General features: G+C 45.5%; 1 protein-coding gene and 1 long non-coding RNA gene across 4 annotated transcripts in view; one reads left to right on the forward strand and one right to left on the reverse strand.

Moving 5' to 3' along the window:
• Positions 1-20,677, forward strand: part of adamts9 (ADAM metallopeptidase with thrombospondin type 1 motif, 9) — a 50,190-nt gene that overhangs the window by 25,167 nt on the left and 4,346 nt on the right. The window contains exons 24-38 of one of the 3 annotated variants that reach the window (XM_076989155.1): positions 223-330; positions 501-668; positions 2,334-2,576; positions 3,760-3,921; positions 4,097-4,273; positions 8,722-8,889; positions 11,283-11,459; positions 13,459-13,629; positions 14,213-14,407; positions 14,606-14,735; positions 15,309-15,403; positions 15,906-16,000; positions 16,224-16,357; positions 18,821-18,912; positions 20,007-20,111. In XM_076989155.1, the coding sequence (XP_076845270.1) occupies positions 223-330; positions 501-668; positions 2,334-2,576; positions 3,760-3,921; positions 4,097-4,273; positions 8,722-8,889; positions 11,283-11,459; positions 13,459-13,629; positions 14,213-14,407; positions 14,606-14,735; positions 15,309-15,403; positions 15,906-16,000; positions 16,224-16,357; positions 18,821-18,912; positions 20,007-20,111 (2,220 nt within the window). Of the gene's footprint in view, positions 1-222; positions 331-500; positions 669-2,333; positions 2,577-3,759; positions 3,922-4,096; positions 4,274-8,721; positions 8,890-11,282; positions 11,460-13,458; positions 13,630-14,212; positions 14,408-14,605; positions 14,736-15,308; positions 15,404-15,905; positions 16,001-16,223; positions 16,358-18,820; positions 18,913-20,006; positions 20,112-20,677 lie in introns of those variants that run through there. The other 2 variants (XR_013124958.1, XR_013124959.1) reach the window with 2 other exon arrangements.
• Positions 7,786-11,405, reverse strand: LOC143490734 (uncharacterized). Its single transcript, XR_013124960.1, has 2 exons — positions 11,266-11,405; positions 7,786-8,879 (listed from the first exon to the last, which is right to left on the reverse strand). It is a non-coding gene; the product is annotated as an uncharacterized LOC143490734 (long non-coding RNA).

Genomic DNA, 20,677 nt, shown 5'->3' on the forward strand with positions numbered 1-20,677 from the left:
TTAGTCAGAGGAACATCATTCCTGCCAGTGGTAACGTTCATGTAAGACTTGATCAAATGTTACAATCAGTTTTCCTTCCACTGCTGAGTACTGCTGTTCCTGGGTGTTTGTCAGCATGAGATGTTTGTGTGTTATGATGTTTCCTTCAGCAGAGTTTACTGAGCTTCTATTTCTCTCTCTCTCTCTCTCTCTCTCTCTCTCTCTCTCTCTCTCTGGACACAGGACTGTGAAATCTCTCAGTGTCCCAACCCTGATTCTGTTTCTCCAGAGACCAAGATGGCACCTCACCTTGCTCATCAAACACAGTGGCGATTTGGGTCCTGGACGCAGGTACAACCCTTACTGATGCATATGCAATACCTGTGTATTCAATGAAACGGACTGTATCAATAGCGCTTTATGATAATAATTCCTTTTTGGAATTTTGTTAAACATATATATTTGTTATCGACATAATATGTAGTGTTTATTGATTTGTTTTGTGTCTTTCTCTGCTGCAGTGTAGCGCCACCTGTGGGAAGGGCGTACGAATGCGCTATGTGAGTTGCCGTGACAACCATGGTGGCGTGGCGGAGGACTTGAACTGTGCTCACTTGACCAAGCCCACTGCCCGGGAGGTCTGCTCCACGATGGCCTGTGGTCAGTGGAAGGTTCTAGAATGGACTGCGGTACGAGGCTCAGCTGTTTGGTGTTGTTCTTCTTACTTCAACTGCCATTGCTCTGCATTCACTGTTAGCATTAGCTGTGCTAATGCGTTTCATGAGGGAGGAGTTCTTGAGGACCTTGGTGTGGTGGTGGTGTGGGGGGTGCTGTGGAGTGTGTTCCTGATAGCAGCTGTTTTGTGCCAGGTGTCCTTGACTCTCCCACAGACAGGGCAGCAGCTGTGGGGGAGACATGCCTGGGCTTGGTTTTCTCACTTTAGTCTCACATGGTCTCATTTGAACTCTTGTTGATGTAATTGTGAGATGTGAGATTCAGCTGCTGCCAGTCACGTCAGTTCTGTGAACTGAAGTTGCACAGCAGTAACGCATCTGTAGTGGTGTAGTGTATAGTGTAATCTTTCCTCTAGTGTAGTGTGTAGGGTAATCCTCTCCCTGTATAGTGTATAGTGTAATCTTTCCTCTAGTGTAGTGTGTAGGGTAATCCTCTCCCTGTATAGTGTATAGTGTAATCTTTCCTCTAGTGTAGTGTGTAGGGTAATCCTCTCTCTGTATAGTGTATAGTTTAATCTTCACATTAAACACATCTGTTTCACAACTACAACAAATGATGAAACACATTAGGAGCCTAATCAGTGGTCCAGGGTGGGGCTGTCCAGGGTGATGTTGTCCAGGTTCGTGATTGCAGAGATTGCAGAGAAGAACCACACCTTGTTAGATGTGTCTGACTGCAGTCTGATTAAACGTCTGTATTCAGCTCCACCTTTGGTTGGTTGTTTGTTTTAGGGGTCTGTTTGGTTAGACATGAACTCTTTAGCCTACAGGCAGTGGGTAAGCTGAGGTGTTATAAAGCTTTGTGGCACAGGGGAAATGGTGTTGAGAGAGAGAGAGAGAGAGTGAGAGTGCATGTGTGTTTTAATTCAGATTGAAAACATCTGTAAACAACACTATCCCAACTCCCTTCTGGCTTGTACACACACACATACACATACACAGACACACACGCACACACACACACACACACACACACACACACACACACACACACACACACACACACACACACACACACACACACACACACACACACACACTGGCCAAGAGAGGAACCCCTGTTATTTATGCCAAAGATACTTAGCACAGTACTATGGGAAGACATTAATTCCAAAGCCTCAGTGAAAAGAAGCAGATTCATTCCGGCTAATTGCCTTCCTCTGAGTAAAGTTCCCTGTTATTCATCATTAATTAAAGAACAGTGAAGATCTCGAAGCCTGTGTGATCAGTCTTCTATTAGCCTGGAGAGCCCGACCTGTGTAATCCGGATCCAGAGCGGGTAGGGAGCAGAGCTCCCACACCACCGATAACGCTGCCTTCTTAGGAACCTAACTGATCGATTTCACATTTGTAAATGAAGCACAGAATTGTGGGTAACAGCATCGAATTTCTTCTGGCTGGTGCTGGAATGCAGATGGTCCAGGTGCTTTTTTTATGTGTCAGATTACTCATGACCCTGATTATGAAAGAAGGTGCGTTATCAGACACTGGTGGCTGGTCTTGGCTCCTCCACCTACTGAGAATACTCTGCTGTGTGTGTTTAGAAATGTGTGTGTGTGTGTGTGTGTGTGTGTGTGTGTGTGTGTGTGTGTGTGTGTGTGTGTGTGTGTGTGTGTGCAGTGCTCTGTGTCCTGCGGTCAGGGTAAAGCCACACGGCAGGTGCTGTGTGTGAACTTCAGTGACCAGGTGATCGACGAGAGTGAGTGTGACCCCGACGACCACCCAGCTACAGAGCAGGAGTGCACCATGGGCCCGTGCCCATCTCACAGCCACGGCAACCCGGACACCCCTAACAAAGTCCCTGACCCCGGCCGCAACGGAACCCCACAGACGCAGCAGTGGAGGACTGGACCGTGGGGGGGGGTCAGTACCACCGGAACATACACACTCCCACTAGAGCTCACCAAAACCCACAGCACCACTCTGTTACAGAGCAACGCCATTCATTAGAATGACCATAATCATTAATAATAATACTACTGAGCAAGAATGCATTACCATACGTTGATATCATACACTCTGTCCTCTTTGTGCGGATTATTGTCTGTTCCCATTATGTATGCACAGAGCATTGCTGTATCATTATGTGTGGTTCTCCAGTATATTACGCTGTGAGTCATGATGTCTCTGTAGTCGAGCAGTTGTGTTCTAATGTGACGTTTTGCCAAATATATTACATTTAAATATTAATTTATTATAAACATAAAATTTGCATAAATATGTTCCAGGTGATAGATTGTGGAAATCCCTGAGGTGTGTAGAACAACGTGCTGCAGGGGACAAGTGCTGTGTTTTCATATTGACTTTATTTCTTTTTAAATGTCAGTAGTCACACTAGAAGCACTGGTACCTGTAAGATGATACTGGTGGAGGATTAGTAAGAGTTTTCACGCCACAGAAGCGGTTCTGTTTTGGAAGGCGTGTCGCTCAGTTTACTGCGGTCGTGTAGGTTATCTGTGCGGAATACCCTTTTTGACATATCTTTGGCCCTGACTATTTTTGGATGCTAACATGACATCCTACATTTTTTGTGTTGTTTTTTCACAGCACGTTTGGGGACGGGGTATGTTGGGGGTGTGTTGGGGGGTGCTCAGCGTTACAGCACCCTTCCTGATGCAGCAGTGAGGCCCGGTGGCTTTGGGCCCGTGAATCATCTGGGTTTCCTCTGCGCAGATAAAGCCCATTGTTTCTTTTATGGGTCTTGACGTTTCTGTTTAAAAATACATGCACACACAAAGGACTCACGCTCTTTTGATTGAGACTGAGCCGTCCTGCTGTAAGAGGATGCTGCGTGGGTTAAAATTAGAAATCTTATTTTGGATAAGAAATCATATTTTGGGCTGTGTGGTGTATTAATAAGCCAGTGTGTGCTCACATAGGTACATATGTAAGCACAGAGCTACTTGAACCTTTTTCTACAGACCAGAGGATCATATCGGCAGGTGCACAGTGTACGGGGTGATGCATTGAAAACTGCACTTTCTCATGGGAGTGTAGCAGTGTTTCCTCCATTAAGTCTGATATGTTGTCTATTCCGTCGCCCCAGTGCTCGAGCACGTGTGCGGGAGGGTTCCAGCGCCGTGTGGTGGTGTGTCAGGATGAGAACGGCTACCCTTCCACCAGCTGTGAGAAGGACGCGCAGCCCGCCGAGCAGCGCTCCTGTGAGTCCGGCCCCTGTCCACAGTGGGTGCACGGCAGCTGGGGAGAGGTACGACCGCCGCACACACATGCACACAGATACAAAACACAGAACACATACACATACTCAAACACACACAAATACAAAATACTTCTCAAACAATTTTTCTCATGCTTCTTGCTTCTCTCTCTCTCTCTCTCTCTCTCTCTTCCTCTCCCTCTCTTCCTCTCCCTTTCCCTTGCAGTGTTCGCTGTCATGTGGTGGGGGAGTGAGAACTCGTCTGGTGGTGTGCCAGCGTCCCAACGGGGAACAATTTAACGACCTCAGCTGTGAGATCCTCGACAAGCCGCCCGACCGGGAGCAGTGCAATGTACTGCCGTGCTCCACCAACCCCCACTGGAGCACCGACCTCTGGAGCGCGGTACGCCCGTAACCCTCCGCCTGTATCCCTCTGCCCGTCGTTCCGCCCTCTCCCTTACCGCCCCCCGTGTGGAGCTCTGGCTAAGCCAACAGGAACGAACAGAGCTGATCTGCAGGTCTGATGTTTGTGTGTGACAGCGTTAGTTTTTCTGCAGGTGACTCTGACCGTCATACCGAACACTTTTAAACATATTGACAACTGACCTTTACCAAGCGGGATTAAGGTTGGGGTACCACAGCTAAAGGGTGGTTTGGCATCTATAGCTTTAAGCAGATAGTTAGGCTCAAGAGCAGTACTAATTCAGCTGAAGATCACTACTAATTCAGCTGAACATTAGTACTAATTCAACTGAAGATCAGTACAAATTTAGCTGAAGATCATTCATCATAGGACTGGCCTGTTAGAACTGAGTCTAATTTAGATTTAGTTCTAACTTTTAAGAAGTTCAGTTTAGTTGTTGTTTTCTGTGTACAGCACTTTAGAGTATTTAACACTCTCTACATGATTTATAACTATGTAGCACATTTGTAGTTATTAATTGCTGAGTGGATAGTGTAGATTTATATATGAGGACTGTTGAAGAAAGCTTTGGTGCCGGTCCTCATGGTAAAGGTCAACATGCCACAAGCAGACAGTGCAAAGGTGAATTCTTCTTCTTTCATGCAGTGTTGTTAGGTCCATGAAACCAGACAAACAAACACAGCACCAGTGAAATGTGTGTATAGGTTAATTCTTTTGACTGACGTCCCTATTCAAGATGTACCCATTACCCATATTTTTCTGTATTGGATCTTTTTTTTTCTTTTCTTTTGGTCATTATATTTTAAGAACCTTGTCTTCTCGTCCTTAAACTGAGACTGAAGCCTACAGCTCTATGTAGAGAGGCTTCCCTAGAGGTCATGTCTGCCCTGAGTCTACGACTCAGCAGTTATTCAGACAGTGCTAGAGGAGTAAATGCTACATGCTCCCCCGTACAAAGGAGCTCTGCCCTATTATGTTTTGCGTATCTCCCTGTAAGTGGTCTGATGTCTGTGATCCACCCTGCATGAACTCATGTTCTCACCTGCTCACAAACATACCTCACTGGGCAGGCCACGCTTCCAGCCGTTTGCCCTGGAGCCTTACGGCGGTGCTTTCTTCAAACGAGGGAGACTTGACAAACATCCATTTTACTGCTCTATAGGTGTTTTTGTGTATTTAATTGTTTTTGGTATTTTACGCTGTACTTGAGATGTCAGAACGCATTTCAGTTTTAATATAGACTTGCGAGTTTATTAATTTAATTTAATTTTTTTATGTTGATTGACAAAACGTGGTTCTATTTTCTATCGTCACTGTTAGTTGAAAATGTGTAATGTGTCCCTTATTGAAAATGTGCTTTAGAAATGTTATGAAACAATTAATTGCAGCAGTTTCCATGAGCTGAAGGGAAGCTGATTATGTCCCTTTAGAACATTCTGTCATCATCGTCTACCTCATTGTCAACGACCCCGGCAAGCCCCGCCCCTTCCCCTGTCCTCCCTCCCTCTGGGCTGGCTTTCTGTTGCTTCTCTCTCTTAGTGTAGCATTAAGGTCACACATAGTCTTATTAATATGCCCCTTAAGGATTTGGGAACAGTTTCCCAGGTGCATATCACAGACTCTCTTAATCTGAAGACACTAACAAGGCTAATGGTGATTGACAGCTAGTGTGGGGGATCACACCAGTGTGATTTTCACATAGCTATCTTCTTGCTTTCACTTGCTAATGCTTTACAATTTTTGGCCCTATTTCCTTAAGTCTGCTGTACAAAATCTTAGTGGCTGCTTCTCAAACAACGGTTTGGGTTAGAGTTAGAGTTAGGGTTAGGTTGCAATTGGTTGGTAATTGTTCATTTTTTTCAATATTTTAGGCTGTAATTAGTTGGTAATTGCTAATTGTATTTAGTATTTTGGGCTAAAATTTGTTTGGCTCCCCAAGTCCACGAGGGTAATGTTGCTTGTACTCTGCCTCCCTATAACAGTGTGCCAGTAATTCACTGGATACAAACACAGTTTTAGTTTCCAAATTTGCTAACAAATGGTACTGCAAATTCAAGTGCTTTGGACTTACATTTTAACTGTTGCCTGAAGCTTTTCGTGTGAAAGTAGAACATTCATCAGTAGCTATCGATCTCTCAAAGATTCACAGGTTCACTAAATGGATGGTGCTTACGCCCACACTGTGCGCAACTGTTTAAAGCACTCGGAGAACACTGCGACTTAAAGCTCACATTATCAGGCAAAGTGAAATGGGCATCTCTGTATATTTATATATTCTTTGTATATTTTTCTGTATTTATTTCTGCTGCTCGATGTATTGAGTTTAAAGTCAAATGTATTTAATTTTTATACACATTTTAATATGGCAATGTTATTTGTGTTATATAAAGCAGAGGAATAACATCTGACATTTTCTTTGTATGAGTTTATGGATTTCTGTGAGTTTTTATATAACAGTATAAAAGTATATATTTTTTTCAAATAATGTATAAAGTTTTTAACAGAAGGTCGGCATACCTTGTACAGATCCACAGTATGTCCTTTTGTTCTGAAATTACTGACTATTAAAAATACATGTAAACATGTCTGATCACAAATCTAATAGTTTGCTGTAGGTGAAAGCATTCTTGTATGCATCACAGACACAGAGGGCAGACCGTCGGCACAAGAACGTATGATAATGAGTAAGGGTGTTAAACAGCTGTTAGATGGGAGTTTGGTGACTTTACATTCCTGAGATCAGATAAGAATCCAGAATTTGGCTCCTAGAGAAAGGGATACAGGAGGATGTCTGGCTTGGTCCACTTAGATTCCCTGGGAGGGGGTGAAGGGGGCCATCCTGGGGGGGTTGGGTTGGGTTTACAGCGGAGGTCTGTGAGGGCATTCAGTGGGAGGGGTCCTTTCACCCTGTAGGGCCTCTTCCCGCACCTCGGCTCACATAATCTGTTTAGACGCGTTTCTCGGAAAACACGAAAACCGTGGTAACCCGTGGTTCATTGCGTCTGTATCTTTTTGATGGTCTTCTGCATCATAATGCACCCTTAACAGGCAGCCTCAAAAGGCCCTGAATTGTACCTAGATGCATTATATATCATACGGATTAGGTTAGCAGAGTTTTGACACACAGACATTTTTTTCATCAGTTGAGGCTGATGTGTAGCGCTGCGTCTACGTCATATAAATGTTGAAGTCTTTTTGTTGTGCTTTGTTTTTGGTAATGTCCAAACATACAATGCTGTAGACTTTTTTTAAATTTTTTACTGAAAATCACCTTCCTAAAGATGCAGAGACGCAAGGTGACAGGCAGGTGGTTGCGTCAGTCTAAATCATAAATCTTGTAGTCATGTCTCTTTCACTTTCACAAGTGGCACTAAGGGGACAAATGTGTGTTGCCTGTTCAGATCTATGGGGAGGTTTGGGCAGAACACGAGGCATTTAGAAATCGGGGAGACTGGTTAAACTTGCTCATTTACACACACACATACACACAAGGTTGTAAAGAGGTTTAATACAGTGAATTTTATGATACAGAGAATGTTACAGATGTGGTACTGTTGTGAAATTTATTGTTATTTTTTTTAGTTGATTAATATTAATCTGTTCTTTGATAGCTGTAAAGTTTCTTGACTTTCAAATATTTCGGTGTATTTTTGCATGGGCTTTTTTTTAGTAATTGTGATTCATCGTATTCATTCATTTCTAAATGACCCTCACCAAAGCATGAGAAAAATGCAGTGCTAATGTGAACCACATAACCCCAGCGGTTGCCTTCCCACCACCCCTCCGCCCCCCTCTGCCTCCGTCACATCCAGGCCCACCCTGCAGCCTTCTATTAACCAGGTTGAAGTTCACAGGCTTCCAGTTGTCCATCGCCAACCTGCTGTGCAGTGTTCTCGCTGACCCCGGACACATTGCATTGTGTCCATCCTTCCTGTGTGTGACCCCTTTGACCAGCAGTTCACTCTCAGGGGGCAGCCCTGCCCTGCAGCACTACGCAGGGTCAGAAAGGTGGGGTCAGCGTCCCTCCGAGGTCGACAGACCTAGGACTGGAAAAAGGCCCCTTAGCTGCTTTGGCTTACGGAGCAAATCGGATGATTTGTGCAGCTCACGCTCACGCTGGGCCGGCGGTCACGTCCCCCGTGAAAGATCTGACAGAGCGCCTGTGTTGTGTGTCAGGCTGCATGCAAGGGAATGTGGAATTAATTGTGTAACACTGACAATTAAGCATGGCTGCAATACACTTTGTAATGCTGTTCCAAAACTCAAATAAATCAGCTAGAAAACAAGTGTAGTGATTTCACGTTTTCTGTGTTTGTGTTCGTCTCATATATGGGCCTTTATTTCCCTGACAGTAACTGTATCAGCAAAACACTGGCAGTGTGTCTGAGCTTCCCTGCCTCACTTGTATCTCTTGTTCCTCCACGCAGTGCTCCACCTCCTGTGGGAGAGGCTACAAGTACCGTAACGTGACCTGTGTCAGTGACTCTGGCCGACCAATCACAGAAGAGAGCTGCCTGCACCTGCCCCGCCCCCAGAAGCAGAGGCGATGCAGAGGTGGGAGGTGTCCCAAGTGGAAGACGAGTGCCTGGGGAGAGGTAACTTTAAGAGTGCTTGTTCACACATGCACACACAAACACGCAATGCAAACACATGCTACAGATTTACACATTTAATCATATAAATATATCAGCAGTGCAAGCTATGTTTATGGCTTTTCCAGAGACTGCAGGTCTTTCTCTGCACTGGACTGATGTAGAAGCACATGACACATGTGAGTGTAAGCTGTGAGGGCAATCAGACTGCATACTAATACACCTCTTGGATTTGAAGGGCTTTGGGTGGCCAAAACACAGAATAAGCATTTCTCTTATTACAGAAGAGAGAAGTATTGTTCTGCTCTCTCAAATGGACAGAATGTGTGTACTCCTGTGTGTGTGTGTGTGTGTGTGTGTGTGTGTGTGTGTGTGTGTGTGTGTGTGTGTGTGTGTATGTGTGTGTGTGTGTGTGTGTGTGTGTGTGTGTGTGTGTGTGTGTGTGTGTATGTGTGTGTGTGTGTGTGTGTGTGTGTGTGTGTGTGTGTGTGTGTGTGTGTGTGTGTGTGTGTGTGTGTGTGTGTGTGTGACACAGAGCTAATCTCTGCTGCACTGTGTAAGTCCAGCTCTGTTCTTATGTCAGAAGTGGGGGCAACTGTTAGGCAGACCCAACAAGCCGAGACAGAGTGTTCGCTGTATCTCACAGTCCTTTCCCCAAGGTGCACCTCCACATCTGGAGAGCATTGCTCTCCTGCGCCATCGTTCTTACAACAGTGAGCTGTCAAAAAGAAGCCCCCCACACACACACACGCATGCACGCACACACACACACACACGCACACGCACACACACATACACACACACACACACACACACACACACACACACACACACACACACACACACACATGTACATCTGTTGTCCATACCTCAGGGGTGTGTGTGTGTGTGTGTGTGTGTGTGTGTGTGTGTGTGTGTGTGTGTGAAAGAGAGAGCGTAAATCCCTTAGATGCTTATCATACCCTGTATGTCTGTTTGACAAGTCCAAAAGTTTGTGTTGCAAACTGATGAACGTGACATTGGAGGACACTCAACATACATTACTGATGGTCAATTAATATTAATATCACATGTTCATTTTAATTTGAATGTAAAAGTTGGCATACCAATTTAATAAGAATGTGAATATAATGACATTATATTTACATTAGTGTTATACATTCAAGTTATCGTTCCTTTGCTTTTTATAAAATGTTTAGTTTGTGTACCTGCACTCAAATAGATTGTGCCCATACTTAAGACCATTATTAAAACACTTGACAATTTAGCAAGCAACAGTGAATGATCAACAGCATCAAAGCTGCTTTCTGTTCCCGTAGAAACCATCACCTCTAAAATGCATACAATACCAAGATGACACAGAACTTTTCAATAGAACCGTATTCATTAAATACTGAACATTTACCTAAATATCAGGCATAACAGTTAGAAGGGACAAAATACATGAAATGGCATGTACATTCGGATTCAGTTATTTGCTTCACCTTTAAAGTCCTTCAAATCATGATGTTTTGTTAATTATCTTGTCTAAAGCTTGTATTCCCAAACTTCAAATGCACCTCTCTCATTTTCTCCCAGTTCCTCCTCCCAGTTCAATCCCCGTTCCACTGTGGTTTTTCCTCACGTCATTGTAGTCCTTTTCGCAGGGTAGCAGGTAGCGTGATTGGGTCAGTTTGGAGTCCGTGTGCTGTGGTGTTTTCTGGCACTAGCCTAATTCCTCCACATATGTGTAGTATGCAGTGTGAAACGTGTTCTGTCACGGATAATGCAATTTGAGTGCAGCTGTTCTTCACAACTTCTGGTATGTTATTGTAATCCTCACGATGTGTTTCTCTCAAAAACTCGATTCACCATAATGATAAAAACCGATTAATCGCACATCTTTTCATGGCAGCTATTGTTCTATAGTAACTGTAGAAAATATACAGGTATCCAGCATTCTTCGTTCGCTGCACTATAACGAGGTCCAAACCAATCTTATGGTATTTTTTCAGACATCGAAGTATCTTAAGAAATCTTAAGGAAGTTTAAAATACTTAAAAAAAACCCTGTTAGGTATTACTGTAACATCACCACGAGCTACGTCTGAGTGATAATCACACAAGCCACTTAAATGCAGCTTTTAATACAGAATCAGTGTAGGCACGGTGAAAGGGCTTCACGAGGACGTATGAGACAGCACATTTCCCCAGACACAAAGAGAATTCATTGTAAAAATGATTTGCTGCTTTTCCTCGAACAAATACATTACCTGGATTTCTTAAACCTTACTCAAATAGTATATGTACCAAATAATTGTTTTTCATTTGATGTTACATACTAGATCAGTTTGAAATGAATCAGAAATACAAAATTAAATGCATACATGTGCTAACTCACCATCTCTGGTTCTGAAGTGTTCGGCCTCGTGCGATTCTGGAGTGCAGCAGCGAGAGGTTTCTTGCCAACTTGGAGATCAGAGCAGGACGCAAGAGTCGGAGTGCGCACGCGAGCCGCGTCCGCCGTCCACCCAGCCTTGCCGCGTCGCAGAGTGTCCCGCGCGCTACAGGTGGAGCGAGGGAGAGTGGCAAACGGTGAGTGACATAACTGCAGTTTTGAGAGAGAGAGAGAGAGAGAGAGAGAGAGAGAGAGAGAGAGAGAGAGAGAGAGAGAGAGAGAGCACTACTTTAGCCTTCGAGAGGGCGAGACGTTAGACTAGAGCCGCTCAGAGACGTTTACTGACAGCGTGCCAAGAGGATTCCTATGGTGTTCTTTTAGAGGCGGTGAAGAGGCAGTTCTGCTCTGATTAAAATCATATGCCTTTTTTCTCTTCTCAAATAAAATTATAATAAGGTCATTGAAACGCAGAGGCCTAATAAATTTCACACTTTAATGAATACGAATACGTGACATTGCAGTTGAACTTACATGAACTTACAATATTATTAAATATCAGGGATTTATAAACTGTAAGAAAAAAATGCTTTATCTGTTATGTCTCACAATATATTTTAGAATTACATCGCTTAGAATACTGGATATTACAATCTGTAATTTATACATATCTTAAATTCACATATACTCCATATAACTTGGCCTAGCATTGTATAACAGCCCTGCGGCAGGTTCCTCCTGTTTCTCTGACAGCAAAGTAATGTTTATTCCAATGGAGAGAAATGTTCAAGAAGCCTTGAATCTAGGTCATGGAGCCGCGTGAAATCGGACCGCTTCGCAGAGAGAGTATAATTAGTGGAGACGCGGACTGTGCCGTGGTAAAAGGGTCTCGGGCTTCCTGGCCACGGAGACGAGAAGCATCTGGGCCTGATTAAGTTTGCGCTGTTCTCTGGGTCAGATCGCCTTGTTCCCTTTTGACAAACGTTCGCATTCAGCATATGGGAGGGTTTCTAGACGCAGGTACTTCTGTCAACAACCAAGGAAACGTTTGAACCCAAACCCAACCTCGAACGATGTGCTATTTTTTCGACTGAATTGAGTCATGACAATTAAATAAATATATAAAATAGCACCACCACAAACAAGCACTGGAAAAGTCTTCCTGGGGTCTATGGCTAGCCAATCTGTCTTTGATGTTTGTTCAAATAATGTTACAGCAAACTCTTAGAAAGTGCCGGCAGTTTAGAGCCGTGTGCATGGCTCGTGCGTATACTTGCGTCACTGTTTGATGTCAGCTTCTAGAAGTTCAGGGAAACTCCTGTCCATGTCAGTGGAACACAGTCAAGAGTGTTGAGTGAGAGTGTGAGGGGTGAGGAGTGTGGGGATAGCCCTCTCATCAACACGGGCAGCGTGCGGCGTGCGGCGAAATGGAGCTGACAGAAAGGCAGATGAAGACCAGATGGCGTGTTCGTGATTTACGGCGGGTATGACGTTTGAGGTGCAAGGGTCTCCAGAACACGGCTGGATAGTCAGTCCAGCTAAGGGCATAGCTCGAGTGTGTTTGGGCAAATACAAACACACCGACAAACACTCCATATAAAAATCCATTAGGGATCGAGCGTGTAGTGTAATACAGTGGAAATGTAATGGCTTGCTTTCATCTTCTGCCTGAAAACACCAAGTCCACATTTACACAGAATATTATGTACTCTAAATACTCACATTCAGAGAGTCTCTAAAGTCCTACATTGAGACCGTTCCAAAATACTCACATTCAGACAGTTCCTAAAGACCCACATTCAGCTAGGGTTAGGGTCCTGTGATTTAAAGCCCTCTTCTGAGCTGCCTCAGAGTTGCTCCCCCAGTGTCACGTCATTGGTGATGTACCTTTATGTCTCGAGGTGAGGCTGTTTGTGGAGTCAGCGTGTGTAGAGCTGAGCTCCCCAGTATACCTGCAGGACTGCCACACTGTGCCATGCTGCGTCTGCTCTGCCCTGACATACACGCTTAATCTCTTGATGGGCTTGTCACTTAACAGGGCGTGGGAGCCTGAGACCAGAACACATCTAGACAGATAACCTTCTGATTGTAAACAAATAATGGATCCTGTTGACTCTTGGCTTTGACCTGGATGGATTGTGACCTGCATGAACTGTGACCTGGAAGAACTCTGACTGGCGTTAACCTTTGCCTTTCCAGTGCAGTGGAACATGTGTCTCTGGACACAGGCGCCGGGCCGTGGTGTGTTTGGGCCATGGCAGAGAGGAGGTCCATGACACTTACTGTGCAGAAGCACCGAAGCCGGCGGACATGGAGGAGTGCAGCATGCAGCCCTGCGAGTTTGTCTGGGTCACGGGGGAGTGGACTCAGGTGAGAACCGAGGGCTAGCAAGGCATGACACGGCTGAGTGGGGTGGTAGTGTCAACTAGGTGGGGCAGTAGAGTGAGCTGAGTGGGGTGGTAGAGTCAGCCGTGCGGGGCAGTAGAGTCAACTGAGTGGGGTGGTAGAGTCAGCTGAGTGGAGCAGGAGAGTCAGAGGTGAATGCTCACAATGACAGTGGCAACATTAATGGAAAAAATCCAACATATCTTATAGATAACGTACCTCTCTATTCCAACATATCTCATACATAACATGTCTAACTGTTCCTACATATCTCATATATAACAAAATCTCTCTATTCCAAAATCTTTACTCAAAGGCTCATGTATCAGCATGTATCTGTGTGTATACTGTGTGTATGTGTGTGTATGTGTGTGTGGGTGTGTGTGTATGCTGTCAAGGATTTTTTCATTGACTACTTTAGACAAAGCAGTGAACATGATATTGAGTTATAGTGCTTGCAGACAGCATGTTCACTGAAGGTGTGGTTACTCTGGATGAAGTGACCTCAGCCCAATGCTTGTTGTTGTTGACCATTGTTGATTGTTGTTGTTTGTGTCCTTCTCCTCAGTGCTCAGTCACCTGTGGGCAGGGCTACCGTAGGAGGCTGGTGACCTGCAGCGAAGTGCATGCTGGGATTGAGAATTACGAGTACGACCACCAGGCATCATCCGACTGCCCTGGTACCCCACCTGAGAGCTACGTCACCTGCAGCCTGGATCCCTGCCCTCCCACCCACACCTGGAGAGCGGGCATCTGGGGACCAGTGAGTGCTTCTGCCTCCATGACTCCCACACACCACCCGAACATGGGGAGAGTATCCACACCTACATCTGTCCATGACTTTTTCCAGTGTCATGGTGTGAATGTTAGTTATCCTTTCTACAATGTTTTACTTGTGTGTATACGTGTTTGTGTGTGTATACGTGTGTGTGTGTGTGCGTGTGTGTGTATGTGAGAACAGTGCTCCGTGAGTTGTGGCCAGGGCTGGATGGAACGCTCAGTGCAGTGTGTTAGGGCTGAAGGGGACCTCGGGGACAAATGTCCCCCCACGTCCAGGCCAGAGGGGCGGAAGACCTGCAGCAACCCCTCCTGTGAGTGAGCCACACACCTGCTGCCTCACTGAGTCTGCAGCACTTGAAAAGCAAGAAAGCCAGGGACTAATCCGTAGCTATAAGATCTTGTGTCTGTGTAAGGTTATTGACGTGTTATTATATTTAGGGCAGTCATGGTCTGGTGATAGGGAACTGGTCTTGTGACCGGAGGGTCGTGGGTTCGATTCCCAGGCCTGAGGCCATGACTGAGGTGCCCTTGAGCAAGGCACCTAACCCCAACTGCTCCCCAGGCACCGGGCTGCTCACTGCTCTAGGCACGTGTGCACCACAGCCCCCTAGTAATCACTAGTGTGTGTGTGTGTGTGTTTGTGTGTGTGTGTGTTCTGCACAGCTGGGTAAAAGCGGAGGACAAATTTTGAAAAATCACAATTGACAAATTTACATTTACATTTGCATTTACTTTATATTTACTTTCTTATAATTCACATTTGTGAAGCATCTTTATGAACAATGTGCATCTTTATCTCTCTCTCTCTCTCTCTCTCTCTCTCTCTCTCTCTCTCTCTCTCTCTCTCTCTCTCTCTCTCCTGCTCCTCCTCACCCTCTCCCCAGGTGATCTGGTGTCTAACTGTAGGGAGGTGCAGCTCCAGAGTGGTGTTGTGTCTGATGGTGAGCAGGTCCTGAGTGTGCAGGGCAAAGCCCTTCGAGTAAGATTTCACCAACTCGCACACATGCACACACATCTGCTAGCACACGTGCACACCTCTGCTCAAACATGTGCACAAATATCTGCTCATACATGTGCACTTTTCTGCTCATACACATGCAAACATCTGCTCATACATGTGCACAAATATATGCTCATACATGTGCACATATCTGCTCATAAACGTGCACACATCTGCTCATAAACGTGCACACACCTGCTCATACACGTGAACACATCTGCTTATACACGTGCACACATTTGCTCATAAATGTGCACACATCTGTTTATTCACGTGCACACATCTGCTCATACACGTGCACACATCTAGTCATACATGTGCACACATCTGCCCATACACGTGCACATCTCTGCTCATACAAGTGCACACATCTGCTTAAACATCATGTGTTCATACACGTGCATACATCTGCTCATACATGTCAGCACATCTGCTCACATGCTCCATTTCCCTCACTCTGTGTGCGTCTCTTTCCTCTCAGATCTACTGTTCACAGATGAACACGGACAGTCCAGTAGAATACATCACTCTCCCGACTGGAGAGCAGGAAAACTTCTCTGAGGTTTTTGGATTAAGGTAAAGACAAGAAAATGCAGAGAAGTACTTAAAAGTATGTATTTGATACCTTCATCACTTAAAGTCAGGCATAGAAGTGAGTGGGTTGGTTTTCTGTATTCTCCATTGCCAGACACCAAATTCAATGCATGGTCCACTTTGTTTTTATTTATTTGTATGTGATACCCTTTTGTTGTTGTCATTATTGTTGTTTATTCCAATGGCTTTGGTTGATTTGGTTAAGGCTGATGGACCCTATGCAGTGCCCATTCAACCTGAGCAGGAGAGAGGACTGTGAGTGTCGGAGGGACTACACGGCCGCCGGCCTGTCCACCTTCGCGCGGGTGCGGCTGGACCTAAGCCACATGTCCATCATCAGTGAGTGGAAGCAGGGCTCATGTCCTATGACTAAAATTTATGCAAATGTAGTCACTGACCAGAGTAGTCACTGACCAGAGTAATCACTGACCAGAATAGTCACTGATCAGAGTAGTGACTGAGCAGAGTAATCACTGACCAGAGTAGTGACTGAGCAGAGTAATAATTAACCAGAGTAGTGACTGAGCAGAGTAATCACTAACCAGAGTAGTGACTGAGCAGAGTAATAACTGACCAGAGTAGTGACTGAGCAGAGTAATAATTAACCAGAGTAGTGACTGAGTAGAGTAATAACTGACCAGAGTAGTGACTGAGCAGAGTAATAATTAACCAGAGTAGTGACTGAGTAGATTAATCACTGACCAGAGTAGTGACTGAGCTGAGTAATAATTAACCAGAGTAGTGACTGAGCAGAGTAATCACTGACCAGAGTAGTGACTGAGCTGAGTAATAATTAACCAGAGTAGTGACTGAGCAGAGTAATCACTAACCAGAGTAGTGACTGAGCAGAGTAATAACTGACCAGAGTAGTGACTGAGCAGAGTAATAATTAACCAGAGTAGTGACTGAGCAGAGTAGTGACTGAGCAGATTAATCACTGACCAGAGTAATCACTGACCAGAGTAATCACTGAGCAGAGTAATCACTGACCAGAGTAATCACTGAGCAGATTAATCACTGACCAGAGTAGTGACTGAGCAGAGTAATAATTAACCAGAGTAGTGACTGAGCAGAGTAATCACTAACCAGAGTAGTGACTGAGCAGAGTAATCACTGACCAGAGTAGTGACTGAGCAGAGTAGTCACTGACCAGAGTAGTCACAGGCCAGAGTAGTCACCGTGTCCAGCCTGTATGTTAGGTCTGTGTGTTAGGCCTCTGTGTTAGATCTGTGTGTCCGGTATGTATGTTAAGTCTATGTCATATGTCTGTGTGTTATGTTTGTTAGGCCTGATTGTTAGACCTGTTATAACCAAGGTAATTCAGTGCCACAGAATGGTCTTTGCATTTCAACCGATTCCTATAGTTCAGTCCAGTTGTCTAATTTCAATTAGTCCTTTAGTATTTATATGAAAGTGAAGGTATTCTGTAGCAACTATAAACGCCTTTGTTGAACAGTGTCATGTTGAAATACATAGCCACACCCACATTGCTGATCTGGACTGCACACTCTGAACCAGCATCCACATCTGGAGGAAAGAGGCCGTCTGGGCTCGGCTAACCTCCCTGAACTCTCCAAACTTCAAACCTCTCTTCCTGCACAGCCTGGTGGCAGCTCTCTCTTTCTCTCTCTCTGCGTCTCTCTCTCTCTCTCTCTCTCTCTCTCTCTCTCTTCATGGTTAAGAGGTTAAGAACTGGGAAATATGATAGATGTTGCCTATTGAACCATTAAGTTAAAAAAGAGCCTTCATCTCCTGGGCTTATGTGTAGTATTACCATCCATGCTGCATGAAGGGCTTGTTATTGTGATGCGACCTGCTTCCTGTATGCCACCTCTAATACAAACCACCTCCCCAAGCTCCACAGTTGTGCGGGAAGGTCCTGTTCACACGTACGTCACAGTCATGCCATTACGATGTGAAACGGATCTGGGTGAACCCTCTCATCACACGATTAATATGAGAGAGAGAGAGAGAGGCATGCAGTGAAAGTAAAACATATGGTCCACACTCCCGAGATGAACAGGAAATAACTAAGATTACAGGCGGGTTGGGCTGGGCCGGGCCGGGCCGGGCCGGGCAGCAGTACTGCTCAGCCTCGGGGTGGGCGGGACTTTGTGGCTTGAGCATGCAGGCCGGCCGTGTGCTGTGGGCCTGTGTGGGGGTTAGCTCATCGGAGAACATGCACAAATATTTCTGCGATATTTAGCCCAGATAGTCTAAATCATGACTGTTCTCTCCATGTATTTTTTCAATGGGAAAAAAACCATTTAGAGTGTTTTCCCCACAAGGAATTTCTAGGTCAGGGAGTGTTAGCCAGGCATATGGAAAGGTTAACTACACTCCTCTCTGAAAAGCTGGACCTGTTTGGGGCAGGAGGGGTATGGGTTATAGGAGGCAACTCCAGAGTAAACAAACAAATGGCGTAATTACCGCTCTGTCTGATGTGGGCGATGGGATCAGCACTGCACCCTGGGATAGGCGCAGTCCTCCAGCTCCTGTCCCCACTGCTGCTCCGCCCTCTCCCTTGACTCCACCCGCTCCGTGTCGAAATATGTTGAGCAGTTAATAGTTTCAAGATAGCGGTTCATGGCCAGTAAAAAATTAGGTCGTCCTCGTGACAACATAGATGGTGACATCTGAAAGGGACAGGGGTCATGTGTAACACTGCTGAAAGCCTCCGTTAGCGTGGAAACCTGCTTCTATGAGGTGGCCTCTGAAATACTGCACTGTAGGCTTAAGATGTTTTGTGGTGGCTATACCACCTCCACATTAGTCTTACTGATTCTTCTCTCTGTCTTTTAGCCACAGACTGGAAGTATGCCTTCACTCATGTGGGCCACAAAGTCCCTTTTGCCACTGCAGGAGACTGCTACAGCGCCGCCCGATGTCCACAGGTGGGAATTACACTGGATTAGCCTGGGGCTGAAAACAGAGGTTCTTCTTCTGGCATGCAGAGAATGACAGAAATCACAAGTCAGAGAGAGAGAGAGCGTGTGTGCATGTATCTGTGTGAGCACATGCATGCTTATGTGTGTGGGTGTCCTCTCTATCTTTGCAAACCTGCCCTGTCTCTAAAATAGCAGACAGCTGCCCAAGCAGCATGCGAGCTGTCAAACTTTAACCGCGTCAAACCGAGCCGACTGGCTCAGGCGCTGGTAGATCCCATGACAGGAACTCACTGAATCTGCTCCTTTTACTCCATTTCTCTTCCTTCTCTCTCTGGCTCATTGCCCCCTCTGTCTGTCCCTCAATCTCTGCCCCCCCCTCCCTCTCCCTCAGTCTTTCCCTTTGACTCTGTACCCCTCTCTCACCCCTTCTCTCCCTGTGCATCTCCTCCCTCTCCCTCTCTCTCCCTCCACTCTCTTCTTCCTGGGTCGGGGGGGGGGGGGGGGGGGGGGGTGCAGACAGCTGCCACCCCCTGGGCTTTGAGCCCCGTGAGACCAGCTCCTTCTCCGTCTCCGCCTCCATCTTCGATTCAGGGACGCAGGCAGCTGCCCCTCCCTCTGAAGCTCCCTAACCCAGCACAGATGGATTCCACAACATCTGGCATAAACCTGAATATTCATGAAGTGCCTTTGTGTTCTTTTACATATGTGTAGTATTGTCAGCTAGTTCCGTACTAGCTGTGTGCTGCAGCAACGTTCTTTATATATGAATATGAGTTTAGAGTTTTCTCTGCCATTTTTAAGGAAGAACTGACAACATGCACAGTCAAAATATTTTTCACGCACCATATCCTTCCATGAAGGAAAACATGTTAGTGAAATGTCAGTTAACCGGACGACTTCACTGGTCCGTTTATTTATCCTGTTCCTCATATGTGCAATCAGTAGGCGTCTTGCCCCATCATCCTCCTGGTCATGCAAGTGTGTAAACACAGGAATATCTTCAGTGGAGCGAGACGATGCCTTTTCTGCTGCTCGCCAGTGCCATCTACTGTTGGGTCTGATCCCATGCTGAAGCAGTGTGTTCCTCTGCCCTCCTGCAGGGTCGGTTCAGCTTCAACCTTGCAGGAACAGGCTTCCAGGTGGCTGAAAACACCAACTGGGTTTCCCAAGGCAACTACGCCGTGGCCGACGTCCACAAATCTCAGGTACATCATCCAGATGCTTCATTCACACACTATCATATCAGATGTTGGCAATTAGTATGAATCTCCCCAAATCCCTACACACCCACCTCCGCCTTCCCGTCGTCTCCTGACCCATAGAGCCCTGCCCCCTTGTGCGTCATGATCATGTGCTCTTAAGCCCCACCCTCCGTACCCTCATTCCTTCTTACTCACCCACTCCAGAGCCAGCATTAGCAATGCTCCACCCAGAGGCGTCACACCCACAGAATTTGGCAAGTTTCCCCTCAGAGTTGCTTTTTTGTATTGATAATTAAATTAATCATTCAATTACTTTGCAAATGTATCTCAACTTTTTAATGCAGTTAGATTACCCCCCACTCACCCCATTAATCACCTAGCAGCAAATTCTGAATAGCATCTTCACTGTCACATTACTTCTGGTGGTTACAGTCACTGAGAGTAAAATGCTTGCATGACTGAAAACATCATCTTTATTGTATCTACTCTAACATGTACAGTAACATCTGCCCTAATATATTATACATGTATATACATATAAGTTCTCAATATTTAGTTTTAGTACTATC

The sequence above is a fragment of the Brachyhypopomus gauderio genome, unplaced genomic scaffold (genome assembly GCF_052324685.1).
Source record: "Brachyhypopomus gauderio isolate BG-103 unplaced genomic scaffold, BGAUD_0.2 sc66, whole genome shotgun sequence".
NCBI classification, from domain to species: domain Eukaryota; kingdom Metazoa; phylum Chordata; class Actinopteri; order Gymnotiformes; family Hypopomidae; genus Brachyhypopomus; species Brachyhypopomus gauderio.